General features: G+C 44.4%; 1 protein-coding gene across 1 annotated transcript in view; it reads right to left on the reverse strand.

The window, feature by feature from the left end:
* Positions 1-1,072: 1,072 nt before the first annotated feature.
* The window catches only part of WLS (Wnt ligand secretion mediator), a 116,384-nt gene continuing 102,598 nt past the window's right edge, over positions 1,073-14,858 (reverse strand). The window contains exons 11-12 of the mRNA XM_069564179.1: positions 13,061-13,214; positions 1,073-2,142 (exon numbers count right to left, since the gene is read on the reverse strand). Coding sequence (XP_069420280.1) covers positions 2,033-2,142; positions 13,061-13,214 — 264 coding nt within the window. The 3' untranslated portion in view covers positions 1,073-2,032. The remainder of the gene's footprint in view (positions 2,143-13,060; positions 13,215-14,858) is intronic.

Below are 14,858 nucleotides of genomic sequence, written 5' to 3' on the forward strand. Positions count from 1 at the left end.
CATAAAACCCTAGGTAGAGTCTGATCACTCTTCCCACAGCATTAAGGACCCTTCTCATTTTGGCTCACAGATGCATGGGGCTTACCTTCTGCTATTTCCACCCCTTCTAGATGCCAGCCAGGCCTGATGACCAGCCTTATCTAAACATTCTCCATTCTTCACTTCCTCTGTTTTTGTCCTGCTGTTCCCTTTGTCCTTCAGCCCTGGTAAAATTTTACTATTTCTTCTACAAGACCTATATCAGGCCCTTTTCTCATCTCCTTGGAGAAATTCTGCCTTCATCCTCTGGGGCACAAGATTACTTGTCGTATTTTAAGTCTGTCTTCCCTTTCAGACTGTGAGACATGGGCTACATTTAAAGCCTGGCACCACAGTGATCAATCAGAAGTGGATGCTGAGTGCACTGGATCAGACACTATCAAATGTTTACCAGGAGAGGAAAAGGCCTGAGAGATCAGCCAAAACCAAAATATCTCCTCCCATCACTATTTACCACGGCTTTAGCCAAAATCAGGGAAAAGAAGGGATAGAGAAGCAGTGCTGGGTAGGCAAATTAAGTGGATTGTGTCCCAAACCTCCAGGCATCGATGTCTGAAAAACAGGATACTCATGAAAGTGTCTTTAGACTCCAGAAAGAACATATTTACACAGTTTTAGAGTTTAAAATGCATTTCCATACACATTAACTGATCTAATTTTGCACTGCCACCTCATGAAGCAGTTAAAAGTTCATGAATGGCAGTTTGTACATAAGGGAACAGCCAGGTCAGGTGGTTTCAACAAGGTCACACTATGTAATAAATGTCAGACCTCTGCTAGGAAACACTTCTAACCTCCCACCCACTGTTCTTTCTCTGCTGTCTTACATTGCCTTTCCAATGGCAGAGTTAAAGTACAATGAAACAGTCTACTTGGGGAACTGGGCATAGTAGGGGAGTCATAGTCTACTTCTAAATCATTTAACTCCCCTCCCACACACATCCTTTTTGCCACACATGCCATCCAGTGGAGGTTAACCATGCAGTGCAGAAAATGTTACCCTGTTTCCAGAAATATATACTGCCCCCAAAACTTCGATGACAAAATATTTTAATTTTTCATAAAGCTATTTCCCCCCACCCCATAGACACAACTCGAAAAAAGAAATTGCATGCGTGTGTTGTGGCTGAGCAGGAGGACGAGGTGTGCATATACGTACATGCATATACATACAGGTTTATTTAAACGATCAGATCTACACTTTTGGAGGCTGTTTGAAGCATCTTATCAAAAGAAAACACATTTTAAGCAAGAGGTTAAAAAAGTTTTTTAGACCCAAAGGCCATTTAATACAATAAATCCTACTTGGATAGTTTAGCAAACAATTTTTTTTAAAACCCACATCCAACAGACTGGTTAGTACTGGATACTCAGATTTGGTTTCAAAGCTGAAATGCCCCTGGTGTAATAGATCTTCTCATGAAATTCGTTTATTTTATATGATGCCTTAAAAAATAGGGACACATATCGATTGACAACTTAAATATTAACTCGATAGGCTACTTGGTGATATAAATAGGGAAAAAAGTGGTCATGGATTAGGAGTGAGAAGACTATGACACCAGCCTGTCATGGACTGCAAAGAATGTTAAATTCTATCCTAGAACCTAAAACAAGAAAAAAGGAGTCAAATATTCCACTCCATATAGACCCCATCTGGCCCAAACCATTCCCCAAGGAGTTGCACCCCCAACACATGAGGCTTACTAACCACCTGCTACAGATGTTACTATGTCACTAATTAACAATGATCACAGAAAATGTGTCATACCAGAGGTTTTGTTATCATACACAACACTTTAGTGGCTGCAGGAGTCTTTCTCCGAGAACTACTTGTCAGAAGGCAAGCTGACAAATGTCCACACCACTGGTCCAAGAAACCACAGCTAAGAGACAGAGCATTCGTTGGCACGTGGAGCTCTCTGGCACGCTCCCCGTTCTCGTAAAAATGGCTGGGATGTGGCGGACAGTCCCAGTCGGGTGCTGAACCCTCCTACTCCTGGGCCTCCTTGCGGGTCAACTTGTAGATCTCAGTGGGCCCGTCCACGTGGGTGATAGTGGTGGTGAGCTGGAGTTCTTCCCCACTGTGTACACCCAGATCACCTGAAACAGGAATTTTGGTGTTAGATGTGATCAAGGAGGAAGGAGAAAGCAGGGATTTGCCTCACTAACAGCTGCCCAACCAGACCTTTCACATTCTGAGCTTTGAGAGAAAACTATGGCACAGATACCTAAAACTGGGGCTGACTTCCACCCTTTGCACTCAGACTTGGCAGTAATTTCTTAACATTTTTGTCTTCCAAAAAAGATTTTAATAACAGATGAGTCAGCTTACTGCTTATATTATTTATGGTAATTATTAACATTTAACGAGAGCTTACTTTGTGCCTAGTGCTGTTCTCAACACTTTATACACGATCTTTGTCAAATGCTTCATGCTGTTTCTGCATCTATTGAGATGATCATGTGGCTTTGCCTTCTGAGGCAGGCATTCTGGTCTTGCCAGCTTTATAGGTGAGGAAGCTGGGAGGGAGGCCAGGAAGAGGTGCAGACACATGATGGAGATAGGAAGGAAGGTCTGATTCCAAGACCACATACACATTTGCTGTGAATAATTTACAAAGCAGCTATGCCATGTGAAGGCGAAGAAAACCTGCCTATATTTACCAAAAGATTGGATAGGGTACTACATGTAATGCCTTTAGGAATAATTAGGGGGTTTCTCCACCAAGGAAAAAAGTACCAGAAATGTGCTCTGAATTTTCTGTTGCCTCCAGGATTCTATATAACACCAGTGTTTTATTCCTCTGCTAAAATGGCATAACGTGGCCTCTTCTCAACTATCAGGAGAAAAATAAGTTTCTGTGTTATACCCTTAAAGTCTGCTACCTGCCATAAGACATTTAAGTGAATATATAACTGCACGCATGTTTAGCTGCTACAGTCATGTCTGACTCTTTGAAACACCATGGACTGTACTCCGCCAGGCTCCTCTGTCCATGGGATTTCCCAGACAAGAATACTGGAGTGGGTTGTCATTTCCTTTTCTGTGAATATATAACTGGCAAAGGGAAAATGAAAAAACCCACACCCAATGCTTCTCAATTAGACTGTGTATGGGGTGCATGTATATAGTCATATTTGCAGAGAGGAGGACTGGAGAACAAAAGGTTATGGTTATATCTGGGATTTTTATACTTACACATATATACATATGACTTCATAGTTTTGGGGATTAAAACTTTTCCTAGTTCAAAGCATGGAATTAAATACACAAGCTCTGGTTTCCATTGGGATTTCATACCTTTACTTAGAAGAAAGCTCTAGCCTGACCCTCAGGACTAACATCTTGTCACTAGCTTGGACCTGCTGCGCATCCATGAATCTGAAGGCCTTAGGAACCCAGGGACCACCCCACTCACTGGCCCTGCAGGCTGCCTGGCTGGTGCCCTTCATGCGTGCCACATGGTGTTAGGTTTTCACTGCAGACTCTTGGAGGCTGTGGAACTACTTCAGTCTTATGAAGTGCTGGCATGGCAGCTCTCTACCCAGGAGAATCCTTTGTCCTCGAAGGAAGGTCATTAGTTTTGCAGAGACTGCTAATGGCAATTTGGGGCTGTATTAGCAAGTAGCCCACCACCTTCCTCTTTAGTATAGTGGTGAGTATCCCCACCTGTCAGGTGGGAGACCAGGGTTTGATTCCCTGATGGGGACACAACGCGCCCTTTTGGGCTTCCCTGATAGCTCAGCTGGTAAAGAATCTGCCTGCAATGTGAGATACCCCGGTTTGATTCCTGGGTCAGGAAGTTCTCCTGCAGAAGGGATGGGCCACCCACTTTAGTATTCTTGGGCTTCCCTGGTGTCTCAGACAGTAAAGAATCTGCCTGCAATGCAGGAGACCTGGGTTCGATCCCTGGGTTGGGACAATCCCCTGGAGGAGGACATGGCAACCCACTCTAGTATTCTTGCCTGGAGAATCCCCATGGACAGAGGAGCCTGGTGGGCTAGAGTCCATAGGGTTGCAGAGTCGGACATGACTGACTTAGCACAGCACAGCAAGTATCCCATCAAAGGACATGGGGTGGAACAGGTACCAAAGGGGTGTCAATCCAGCCTCCAACACTCCTGACCCTTGGCACAGCACTAATAGGTGGAAAGTCTGCCTAAAGGTTTTACACAGAGCTGCCTGGGGCCACACAGAACCTTTCCCAGGTCACTAACTTGTTTTCTCACTGCTGCAACTTCTGGCTCACTCCTCATTCAAGAACAGGTATAAACCTCAAATTTCTTGCTCAAAGCTAGTTCTGGATTTGCATATCTGGCTGAGCCACCAAAACTTCAAAGCAGATTCCATGATCTGCATGTCTGAAAGTCATCAAAATTTCAAAGAGAGTCCTGACCACCTGAGCAGACCCATTAGCAGCTCCAAGTGTTTACCTAAGAAATCCCTTTCATTGAAGACTTCTTGGAAATAGACATAGAGTGTAATTCTACTTCAGTTTTGAACCGAAGGTGTCAAGTATTTAAGCTTAAAATGTGATTCCAATTAGCAGGTCCTAGAAAATGTGTCTAACCCTACAGATTACATCACATGAAGGAACAAACAAAATTACTTGTTTTGTTTATTTTAACAAATACTGTCCTATGTCTGACTCTATTCTAAACACTTTACAAATATTAATGCATTTAATCCTCATTACCAACCCTTTGATAGAGGTGCTATTTCATCATCCTCATTCTTTTGAAGAAGAAACTGAGGCAGAGAGAGATCAAGTAACTTTCCCAAGGCCCAAGTGGATAACAGCATGTGGGGTTGAAACTGGAGCAATGAGGCTCCAGAATCCAGGCTCCTCAACCTTAAGCTATGCTGACTCTGAAATATTCAAGTTTCCAACTGCCATTGAGACTGCGGGTGAAGTATGAGTCCCCGTGTAATGCATTATCATCATAAATACATACATACAACAACTTGGATGAATTGTTCAGCATATTAATTTTGCTTTTGCATCTGATGAAAGAGAATTTATAGCATACCACATCAGTGCACTGATAGTAAAGAGAGCTATTATTTATGAGTATTTACCGTATACACGATTAGGGGCTTAGCATGCCCAGTATTTCCTACTAAGATGTGAAGACACTGAGGCTCAAATAGGCCATGAATTTCTATAATGTGACCAGGCTTGCTCCCGGCAGAGCTGGAATGAGAGCCCAGATCAATGGGATTCTGGTTAGCAAAATCTATGATCATGCATGGTTTTACTGTATGTACCATGAAGGCCAACATTTTCCCCTTAGGGAACGGATGGGAATATGGCAGTGACATAGCAGTAGTGGGGATCCCATCAAACTCCCTCTTCTGCCAAGGTCTCACTCCATCTGTTACCCTCCCTCTCTTAGCTTCTGCGGCTCAGCACACAAACATGCTCGAAGTCTTTTCCCTTCCAAGCCAAAAAAAAAAAAAAAAAGCCCTTCCAAAAATGTGATATGTTGTTTATTAGGGAGGAAGGGCAGAATAAATGGAAAAGAATAAATTATGAAAGGAAAAGAAAATAATTCTTCAGTTTGCAGTAAGTCTCTTTCCCTAGTTATGGTGTCAATTCATCTCAGCTAATCAAGAATAAGATGAAGGCTTATTTCTAACCATTGTGAAATGAGACCAATCTCTGGCATTGAATGTAATCTCAAAGGACTATCAGTGGATCCATATCACATCCACACATATGCAGCTGCTGCTGGATTTTAACTGCCTGGAATGCATACTGGGGCTGTAGAAAGCTACACAAAATGCACTCTAATGATATAATAAGGAGCACAGCTTCCTAAGATTGGCAGCATTCTAATGACAATCATTTGTATATCTCTGGATCCTTTAGTCAAAAGAAAGGGAACTCCTAATTGAATTTCAAGGCTGTTTCACAAATTTGGGAGAGAGCCACCGTTTTCTAATATTAATATGGGCTACCTAATTCTGTCCTCACAAGCACTAGGATAAATTAACACCTCATTATCCAGATGTGGAAGCCAGACAACTCTTACACCATGAGTTCATATTTATTTCTTGAGGTCACAGTATATATTGGAGTCAGGATTCCAAACCATCTGTGTCCTCTTCGAGACTTTATGTTCTTTCTATAACAGCCCTGCCTTTTCTGTGGAATTTTTTCCCACAACAAATCTCCTCCTATTCACCTTCAAAGCTAAGTTCAAATGATGATGATGTCCCTGGTTCACCGCAAAGTGAAAAAAATCAAGGCACGAGTAATGTTTGTAAAGCAAAATTATTTCCATATCAAGCACTGTTGTTTACTCTTAAGATTACATTCTTTCTGCATTTTGGGTGTTAACAAACTGGTGAATGGTAGGTTTTCTAAATCTTTAAAAAAAAATTTTTTTTTTTTTTTAAGAATGTAAATCACCAGGACAGTATCTGGTATGTAGTTAAGTGATCATTAAAATACCCACCAAGACATCCTTGCATGGGCTGGTCCAGCTGCTCCCTGCTCTGCCTGGTTTCTCATCCCACACCCGAGCACTGGGGTTCCCCACCAGGGCTTAGGGACAAACACACAGCTAGAAAACAGGTGTGCTCTGGGATGACTCAGCCTTTGTGATCCCTTCTGGGCAATAAGGCAGAGTGAGATCTTGGTGAGATAGGGTTCAGGAACCCCGGGTCCAGCCATCTCTCAATTCCTTTCAACCATCAAGACAGTTTATAACAGGCTTGAAGTGTGCCATTTCCTGTCTCCAGACACTCAGCGCCAGGCCTAAGAAGGGAACACATAAAGCCTAGACATTTTGCATGAAATCTTAGCATGATGGCCGGAATCATATGCCATCCCTCTTCATTTGTTGAAGTCCTATTTCCCAGTACCTCAGGATGTGAGCGTTTAGACACAGGGTCTTTAAGGAGGTGACTAGTTTAAAATGAAGCCACTGGGGTGAACCCTAATCCAATGTAACCATAGGGCTATGATTTTTCCAGTAGTCATGTACAGACGTGAGAGTTGGACCATAAAGAAGGCTGAGCATCTAGGAGAATTGATGCTTTCGAACTGTGGTACTGGAGAAGACTCCTGGGAGTCCCTTGGACAGCAAGGTGATCAAATCAGTTAATCCAAAAGGAAATCAACCCTGAATTGGAAGGAGTGATGCTGAAGCCCCAATACTTTGCCACCTGATGTGAAGAGCCAACTCATTGGTAAAGACCCTGATGATGGCCAAGATTGAGGGCAGGAAGAGAAGGAGGCGACAAAGGATGAGATGGGGGGATGGCATCATCGACTCAGTGGACATGAGTTTGAGCAAACTCTAGGAGATGGTGAAGGACAGGTAAGCCTGGCGTGCTGTAGTCCATGGGATCACAGAGTCGAACACAACTTAGCAACTGAACAACTTCTCACGAGAAAAAGAAATTAGGATATAGACACACACGGGGGGAGAACATGTGAAGACACAGGATGTCAAGCCCCACTTCAGAATCCGGGTCCAGTCCAGGGGGCAAGGCCCAGGCTATCACTGCTCACAAACATCAAGGGGAAGCCAGGGAAATCAGGGGTGGGTCCATGTTATCCAGCACACAAGCAGGGGAAGATCGCAACAAAAAGCAGCCGCTGCTTAAGCCTCACAACTCAAACCAAACCTTTACTGAGGCAGCAAAGGCCAAAGCCACCTTCTCCTGTGAAACAAGCAGCTGGAGACCTCAGGGGCCTCCAGAAGCTAAACTGCCACCAAACGGTAGTTCCGAAGGCATGCGGCCCGGGCTTGCTACTGTGGCTTCCAAAAAAGACAGTGTGTCAGACAGAAGCCATTCAGTACAAACAGAAATAGAACGGAATCTGTCGGCAACTAGTGTCTCCTGTTCCCTAGGTCATCCAGTCAGGAACTCCATTTCTTTACTTTTTCTCTAAAACCTTCTGACAAAAATTTCGTAGATGAAATAACACAAAAATGAAACCTAGTATCGAGAATCGTCTGACTTCCTAAGCAGCTCCAACTTTTTTCTCTACGTGAACTGGTAACTGAGGGAATCTGGTCAGTGTGTCTTGTGTGCAGGCAGGGCATCGATGTCGCACCCCTGGGATATGAAGCCTTCTCTAAGGGTTACCACCAGCCTGAGCTGGAGTTCGTTTCTGCCTGGGAAGACATTAGGGATGAGTCACAGAGCGGTTATGGAAACAGGTAAAAGGAAGAGCAGCCTTCTCAGGTGGCACTAGTGGTAAAGAACTCGCCTGCCATGTAGGAGATGTAAGATGCAGGTTCGATCCCTGGGTTGGGAAGATCCTCTGGAGAGGGCATGGCAACCCACTCCAGTGTTCTTGCCTTGGAAATCCCATGAACAGAGAAGCCTGGTGGGATGCAGTCCAGTGGGCTGCAAAGGGTCAGACATGACAGAAGCAGCATTAGCATGCACACACGCAAAAGGAAGAGCTTTAATGAAAACCCAGGAGCAGCAGGGCAGAAAATGTGAATGGTCCTTGAGAGAGAATCTAAAGTATCTTTGCTAGATTAAAAAAGAAAAAGTGTATTATGTTGACTGTATATATGAATATATGCATCCTTATACAGACTAAATGATTGTCTGTAAACAGACGAACACATTGATCGTCTCACATATACAGACTGATCTGAACGTGTTTATTACACCAACAGTGTAGCTACAGTGGATCAACCAGCAGTTTGGAACCCAGAACACCACACCCCTGCAGCACCAATCAGCCGCTGACACATGAAAACATTCTGGCTCGGACAGTTTGGCTGGAGCCGTCCTGCCACGTCCCGGGTTTCAAGAGGCAGAGGAGGAAGTCTCATCTCCCAGACCAGGCTACTGGTTCTGTGAGAGCAAGGACTGTGTCTTTATCGCTCATCCTCTCAAACCCCACACAGTGCTAAGCACTGCGGCACCCACTGCTTCTATGGGTCGCTTTCCAAGCCACACAATAAAGAGAAACAGAATTATGTGAGAGAAAATGTTCTTTGGAAAGCAACCCCTTCTCAAACATGCTTCCCACTTCGTTTCTCTTCACCATTCCTTGACGGAACGAGAGAAGCAAAAATCCAAGCTCTCTACTTTCACTTTCTTCCTACCCATTCCCTCTCCACATATACATACTCCTCGGCATCTCTCTCCATCTCCCAAACAAAATGCTCCTTAATGTCTCTTTCTCTTTCCTTAGCCTCCCTGGCTTCCGCTGCATCAGAAACTGCTTACCAAGTTCCTGGAAATAAGCTTTTTTCCAGCGGTCCACCCAGGATCCATCTCACGAAGGCAAGAACACAACACACCTGGGATTCATTCTCCATAGCAAGAAATCCGAATTCTTGGCTCTGGACCTTAAAAGCTAGAGTGGGGAGGGAGTCCAAGCCATTTAAAAATAAAAACTTTCCACAAGAAAGGGAAAGAAGGCTGGGGGGAGGAGGAAGAACGCCATCCAGAGACGCAGAAAATTTAAAAATACAGTGTATCCCTCTGAGAGTTCATTTTCTAGGTTTCCACGTACTATTCCAAATTAGCTCTTTCCAAGGAGCTCCAAAATCTTGGTAAATGCTCCATAATTCCTGTGATACAGTGTGTGGTCTGGCAGCGGATGAGGAGATGAAAAGACAGCAGAGAAGGAAAACGATCAGAGAACCCAACTTGGATGAGCCCTTTCCAGACACAGCACTGCCCAGGGACTTGAGAAGCACAGAAAGCCACCAGGGGCTCGCTGACTGCTGCAAAGTCACAGCGGGTCATGTCATCGCCACAGAGATGCTGAATTGTGTGACTATTACGTTTATGATCAGAACAGGGTCCCCAAAGAGTCTGCCGCTGGACTGCTTGAATGGTTTTCAACCAGGGCCCTACTGGCATGTTGGGCAGGACCACTCTTTACAATAAAGAACTGTTTTCCTCAATGTTGGACATAGAGCACCCCTAGAATGTAGCCACTACATGCAGGCAGCACATTCCAGTCGTAAACGACAATCCAGAACAACCATGTCTGTTTCCGAACACCTCTTGGCGTGGGATTCGGGGAATATGACTTCCTGTGGAGAACAGCTTTTAGCTTTCTGTGAAATTGCAGATCTGTGTGTTGTGTGGTCTTCAACAGCAACAAATCTACTGGGGAACAAATCAAGTACTTTCCTCAACTGTAAGGTTTAAAGCCTAGGACGGTGGCTGTTGTCCTGGGTGAGAAGTCCTCATGGGAGCCGCCTAGCACCTGGCTCACAGGTCAAGCATCCAGTGTCACTGGGTAGAAGGCAGTCATCCTGCCCCTGTAGGCTTGGCTGCAGCTCTGGCCTCGCATGTGCCTGAAAGTGCTGGGCTTGGGTGAATTCTTACCAGTGTTTGGAAAATCCTTACATGTGACAGAATCACCCCCTGGATGGCCACTATATGAAACAAGGTGCTCGTCTGCCCCTTCCCTGCTAATAGGAAGGAAGTCAATCATAGAAATTTTTGTTCCCAGAAGACTTTAAGAGATTATGTACAGGTGGGAAAAGTGGTGCACAGGGAGGGCAAGCAGTTTGACGAGTCACACAACAAAAACAAGCAGAGCAGTTTACATCCAAACACTGCTGCAGCACACCCTTAACTTTTACCCACTAGGATTATCATTCCAACATCCCGGGAAGTCCAGCTACTGCTATAGGTGTCATTTCCCTGGAAGGTAGGAACTCTACCTACTAGGTTCCTGCTTAATACTCTCAAGTCAAGGACAGGTCCATATGGTTTCTGTCACAGTCCATCCTGTCATGTCCAACAGGACGGTCATGAAATGAAACCGAGATTTTTGTTAACAAGTCCAGAACCTCTTCCTCTGGCATTTTAGAAGGGCATGGGGAGAGAACTGTGGTGCTGAAGACTCTTGAGAGTCCCTTGGACTGCAAGGAGATCAAACCAATCAATCCTAAAGGAAATCAACCCTGAATATTTATTGGAAGGATTGATGTTGAAGCTGCAATACTTTGGCCACCTGACGTGAAGAGCTGACTCATTGGAAAAGACCCTGATGCCGAGAAAGAGTGAAAGAAAAGGAGAAAGGGGTGGCAGAGGATAAGATGGTTAGAGAGCATCACTGACTCAATGGACATAATTTGAGCAAACTCTGAGAGAGAGAGGGGGCAGAGGAGCCTGGCATGCTACAGTTCATGGGTCACAAAGGGTCAGACATGACTTGGCGTCTGAACAACAACAACAACAAAAGAGACCACCTGCTCCCAATCACCATGCATATGTAAAACACAGAGTTCTAGCAGTAGAAAGGAAGCTGAAGCCTACCCAGCTCACATGCTTTCTAGAAAGGAAGCCACTCAAACCAAGAAGTGGGCAGGTGGATAGGTGAGCCAACGGTCTTTACACTTCCCCAGGACCTATAGCCAGAGATACTGAGTATGACAGGAAGTCATGGAGTAGGAAGGAAGAGAACCTTGGTGTCTAGGATGCTTTTGTTTGGAGAGTCAGGTGTAGTACTGCAGACAGTGGGTGAGACCATTCCACTACCCTTGACCCTCAGCACAGATGCCCTCTTTTCCCTGCCCTCTCTCACGTCATCACAGCCCTGTCTCAAGATCACTGGCCCATCTGTGAAATAAGAAAGCTAATCTAGAACTCTTATTTCTAAAGCATTAATGCAGGGCTTCCTTGGTGGTCCAATGGTTAAGAATCCTCCGCCAATGCAGGGGACATGAGTGTGTTTTTTAGAATATCAAAAAGATAGCCTGGAAAAAGGGTTGCAGGGCCAAATGACTTAAGAATTTGGAAATGCTGTTACCCCTACCTATTTTAAAAGACCTAACAGTACAAATTAATATGCTAAAGGCATTAATATATTCTACAGTGAATTACAATAATGCTGATTAAAAATCCAATGATTCTCAAACTTATTTGACCACTAAAACCTACCAGCATCCCATGGCAACAATATTCTATTGAATATAATTTGCCACACGCCAACTGGAGTGATCAGGAGGAAACATTTTGAATAGACCCAAAAGATGAATAGGGTTTTGTCAAGCCCAGATGGAGGTGGGGTATGTCTGGGGAATAGGCATATGGCCAGGGCTTTAGTGGCTCAGACAATGCCAATGCAGGAGACCTGGGTTCAGTCTCTGGGTTGGAACGATCCCCTGGGGAAGCGAATGGCAACCCACTCCGGTACTCTTGACTAGAGAATTCCATGGACAGAGGGCCTGGCAGGCTGTATAGTTCATAGGGTCACAAAGAGTTGGACATGACTGAGTGACTAACACTTTCACTTCAGGGTAAAGCAGGTATGAGAAAAGAGAAGAAAGAATAAAGGTGGAGCCAAACAATGTAGGCTTAAGTATGCAAAGAAAAAGCAGCTATCAGATGCGCTGCTTACCAGGCCACCTCGTCCACGTTACTAGCACTGGCCCAGGCAGCAATGTTCATTTCCCTCTGCCACGGCTGGTAGAGAAGTCCCAGGCAAGTCCCTCCCTTCCCTTGGGTCTCAGTTTCCTCGTCTGCAGAACCGCTAGACTAAGTCCTCCAAGGCTCCTCACAGCATCAGCACCACAGAGAGCACATACCAGCACGTAAGGGGAGGAAGGTGGTGGGGACAGGAGCATGGCCATTGGTTTGGACAAGTCAACAGGCTTACAGGAGAATGAGCAGGGGAAAAATGAAGCCAGTTCCACTTCAACTCAGGGCCCAGTCCCCATCTACCCAGTATCTCAGATCGTGGTTCTCAAACTAGAAGAATAAATTTGGCACAGTCAACTTTGTTCAAATAATTGAGAAAAGCAAATTTAATTTTTGTACTAATACTGGGAGATATTGTAAACTAGAATGTAATATTCCCAATTCATTTTACATATTTTTTCAAAATAAGGATTCATAGAAATATCAGCCCTGTATTGGCTTTTTGTCTTATGGCCCCAGAGTCCCCAGAGGTGCTTGTTCACACTTGGAGAAAACATTTGACTAGGGAACCTGGAGCCTTTGCTGCCTGTCTTGAAGAGTCAGAAGCCTACTTATCCTGAATAAAGCTATGCCAAAGAGACGGGAACTCACCGTTGGATTGGTCTTCCCCATAGTTCTTATGGGATGGCGCGTACAAGAACATCAAAGCAAAGACATACAGGTTCCACATGCCGTAGATGCCAGTGAAAAAGGCACTATTCACTTGGACTGTGACACCGCCCCACTTCCAATGGCCTTCAGTCACCTATGGGAAAGAGAGGTGACATTCAATCGGAACCAATAAGAAACAACTCCAACGTAACAATCACCTAACACAAACACCAAGTCTCTCCCATATACGGAAAAGTGAAGGGCCATGTAAGATTCCATTTTTTTAAAGTTTTCTTTTTAGAAATTTTGGCTGTGGTTGGTCTTCATTGCTACACATGGGCTTTCTCTAGTTGCAGTGAGTGGAGGCTAATCTCTGTTGCAGCGTGCATGCTTCTCATTGTGGTGGCTTCTCACGCTGCAGAGCACAGGTTCTAGGCGCATGGACTTCAGCAGTTGCGGCACATGGGCTTGAGAGCACCCGCTCAGTAGCTGTGGCGCACAGGCTTAGCTGCTCTGCAGCATGCGGAATCTTCCTATACCAGGGACTGAATCGGTGTCCCTTACACTGCAAAGTAGATTCTTAACCACTGGACCACCAAGAAAGCCCCAAGATTCCATTTTTCAATCTGAATCATACTAGGATGAATTAAGGTTAACTGAGGGTTTCCTATGTCAGGCACAAAGTCAATGGTTCTCATCTTGTCTGCACATGAGCATCACCTGGAGAGTATTTCTTTCTGAAACAGTAGTACATTGTTACACCTAATTTAATGAACCTGTATTTGAGTCTAACACTTCTCCACAGTTGTATTTCCTCCCCTGCTATCCATCTTCCCCCTTCTGCAAGGTGGATGTAAACACCTTGCAGGCAAGACCAGTTCTGGTTTGTTTTCTGCCGTATCTTCAGGACCTGATGTACCACAGCATTGATTAAATAAACAAATGGTCCTTGGACTGAGTAGTTTTCCTGGGTGGGGCAGTGTAGAGAAGCAGAAAGACACAGGCTTGAAATCAGAAACCTGGCGTCAAATTCAGGCTCTCCCACTCCCTTTCTGTTTAACGTAAGAGAAGTAAGATTAAGACCCTAGACTTCAGCTTTCTTAGGTACAAAACAAAAACTTGCAGGGTTAACCACTAAGTAGAATTAGGTAAAAATATTTTTAGGAATTTCCTGGCCCACAGAAAACATTCAATAAATCTTATTTTATAATGTTACGTTTATAATTTTATAAGCCACTCACGAAGGTAATTATGAAGCTTTCATATGCTTTACAATTTGGCAAGACTGTTTTGAGGCTGGTTTTGTCTATGTTGATGACATGGTAATTGTTTTAAGGGCTATCTGATGACATATGGATTGCACTAAGAACTGTCAAGAAAACTGTGGAGCACAGGAACTAAAAATTTGTGCTGGTTCTGAGATCAATGAAATGATTTTTGACTACTGCCTGCTACAGGATATCTTGAGAGTAAAAGTCGCTCAGTCATGTCTGACTCTTTGCAACCCCATGAACCATACAGTCCATCGAATTCTCCAGGCCGGAATACTCGAGGGGGTAGCTTTTCCCTTCTCCAGGGAATCTACAACCCAGGGATTGAACTGGGGTCTTCCGCATTGCAGGCGGATTCTTTACCAGCTGAGCCACAAGGGAAGCCCACAGGAAACCTTAAATGGAAATAAAAGAAAGTGTTAGATAGCTGTTTCTGTGATAGCTTAATGAGGCTGGATTACATAATCCATCTCTAGGAGCCCCTCCTTATAGCAGCTAAAGTATAAGATGGCAAACTATCTCTAAAT

This window comes from Ovis canadensis, chromosome 1 (genome assembly GCF_042477335.2).
Source record: "Ovis canadensis isolate MfBH-ARS-UI-01 breed Bighorn chromosome 1, ARS-UI_OviCan_v2, whole genome shotgun sequence".
In the NCBI taxonomy this organism is placed as follows: domain Eukaryota; kingdom Metazoa; phylum Chordata; class Mammalia; order Artiodactyla; family Bovidae; genus Ovis; species Ovis canadensis.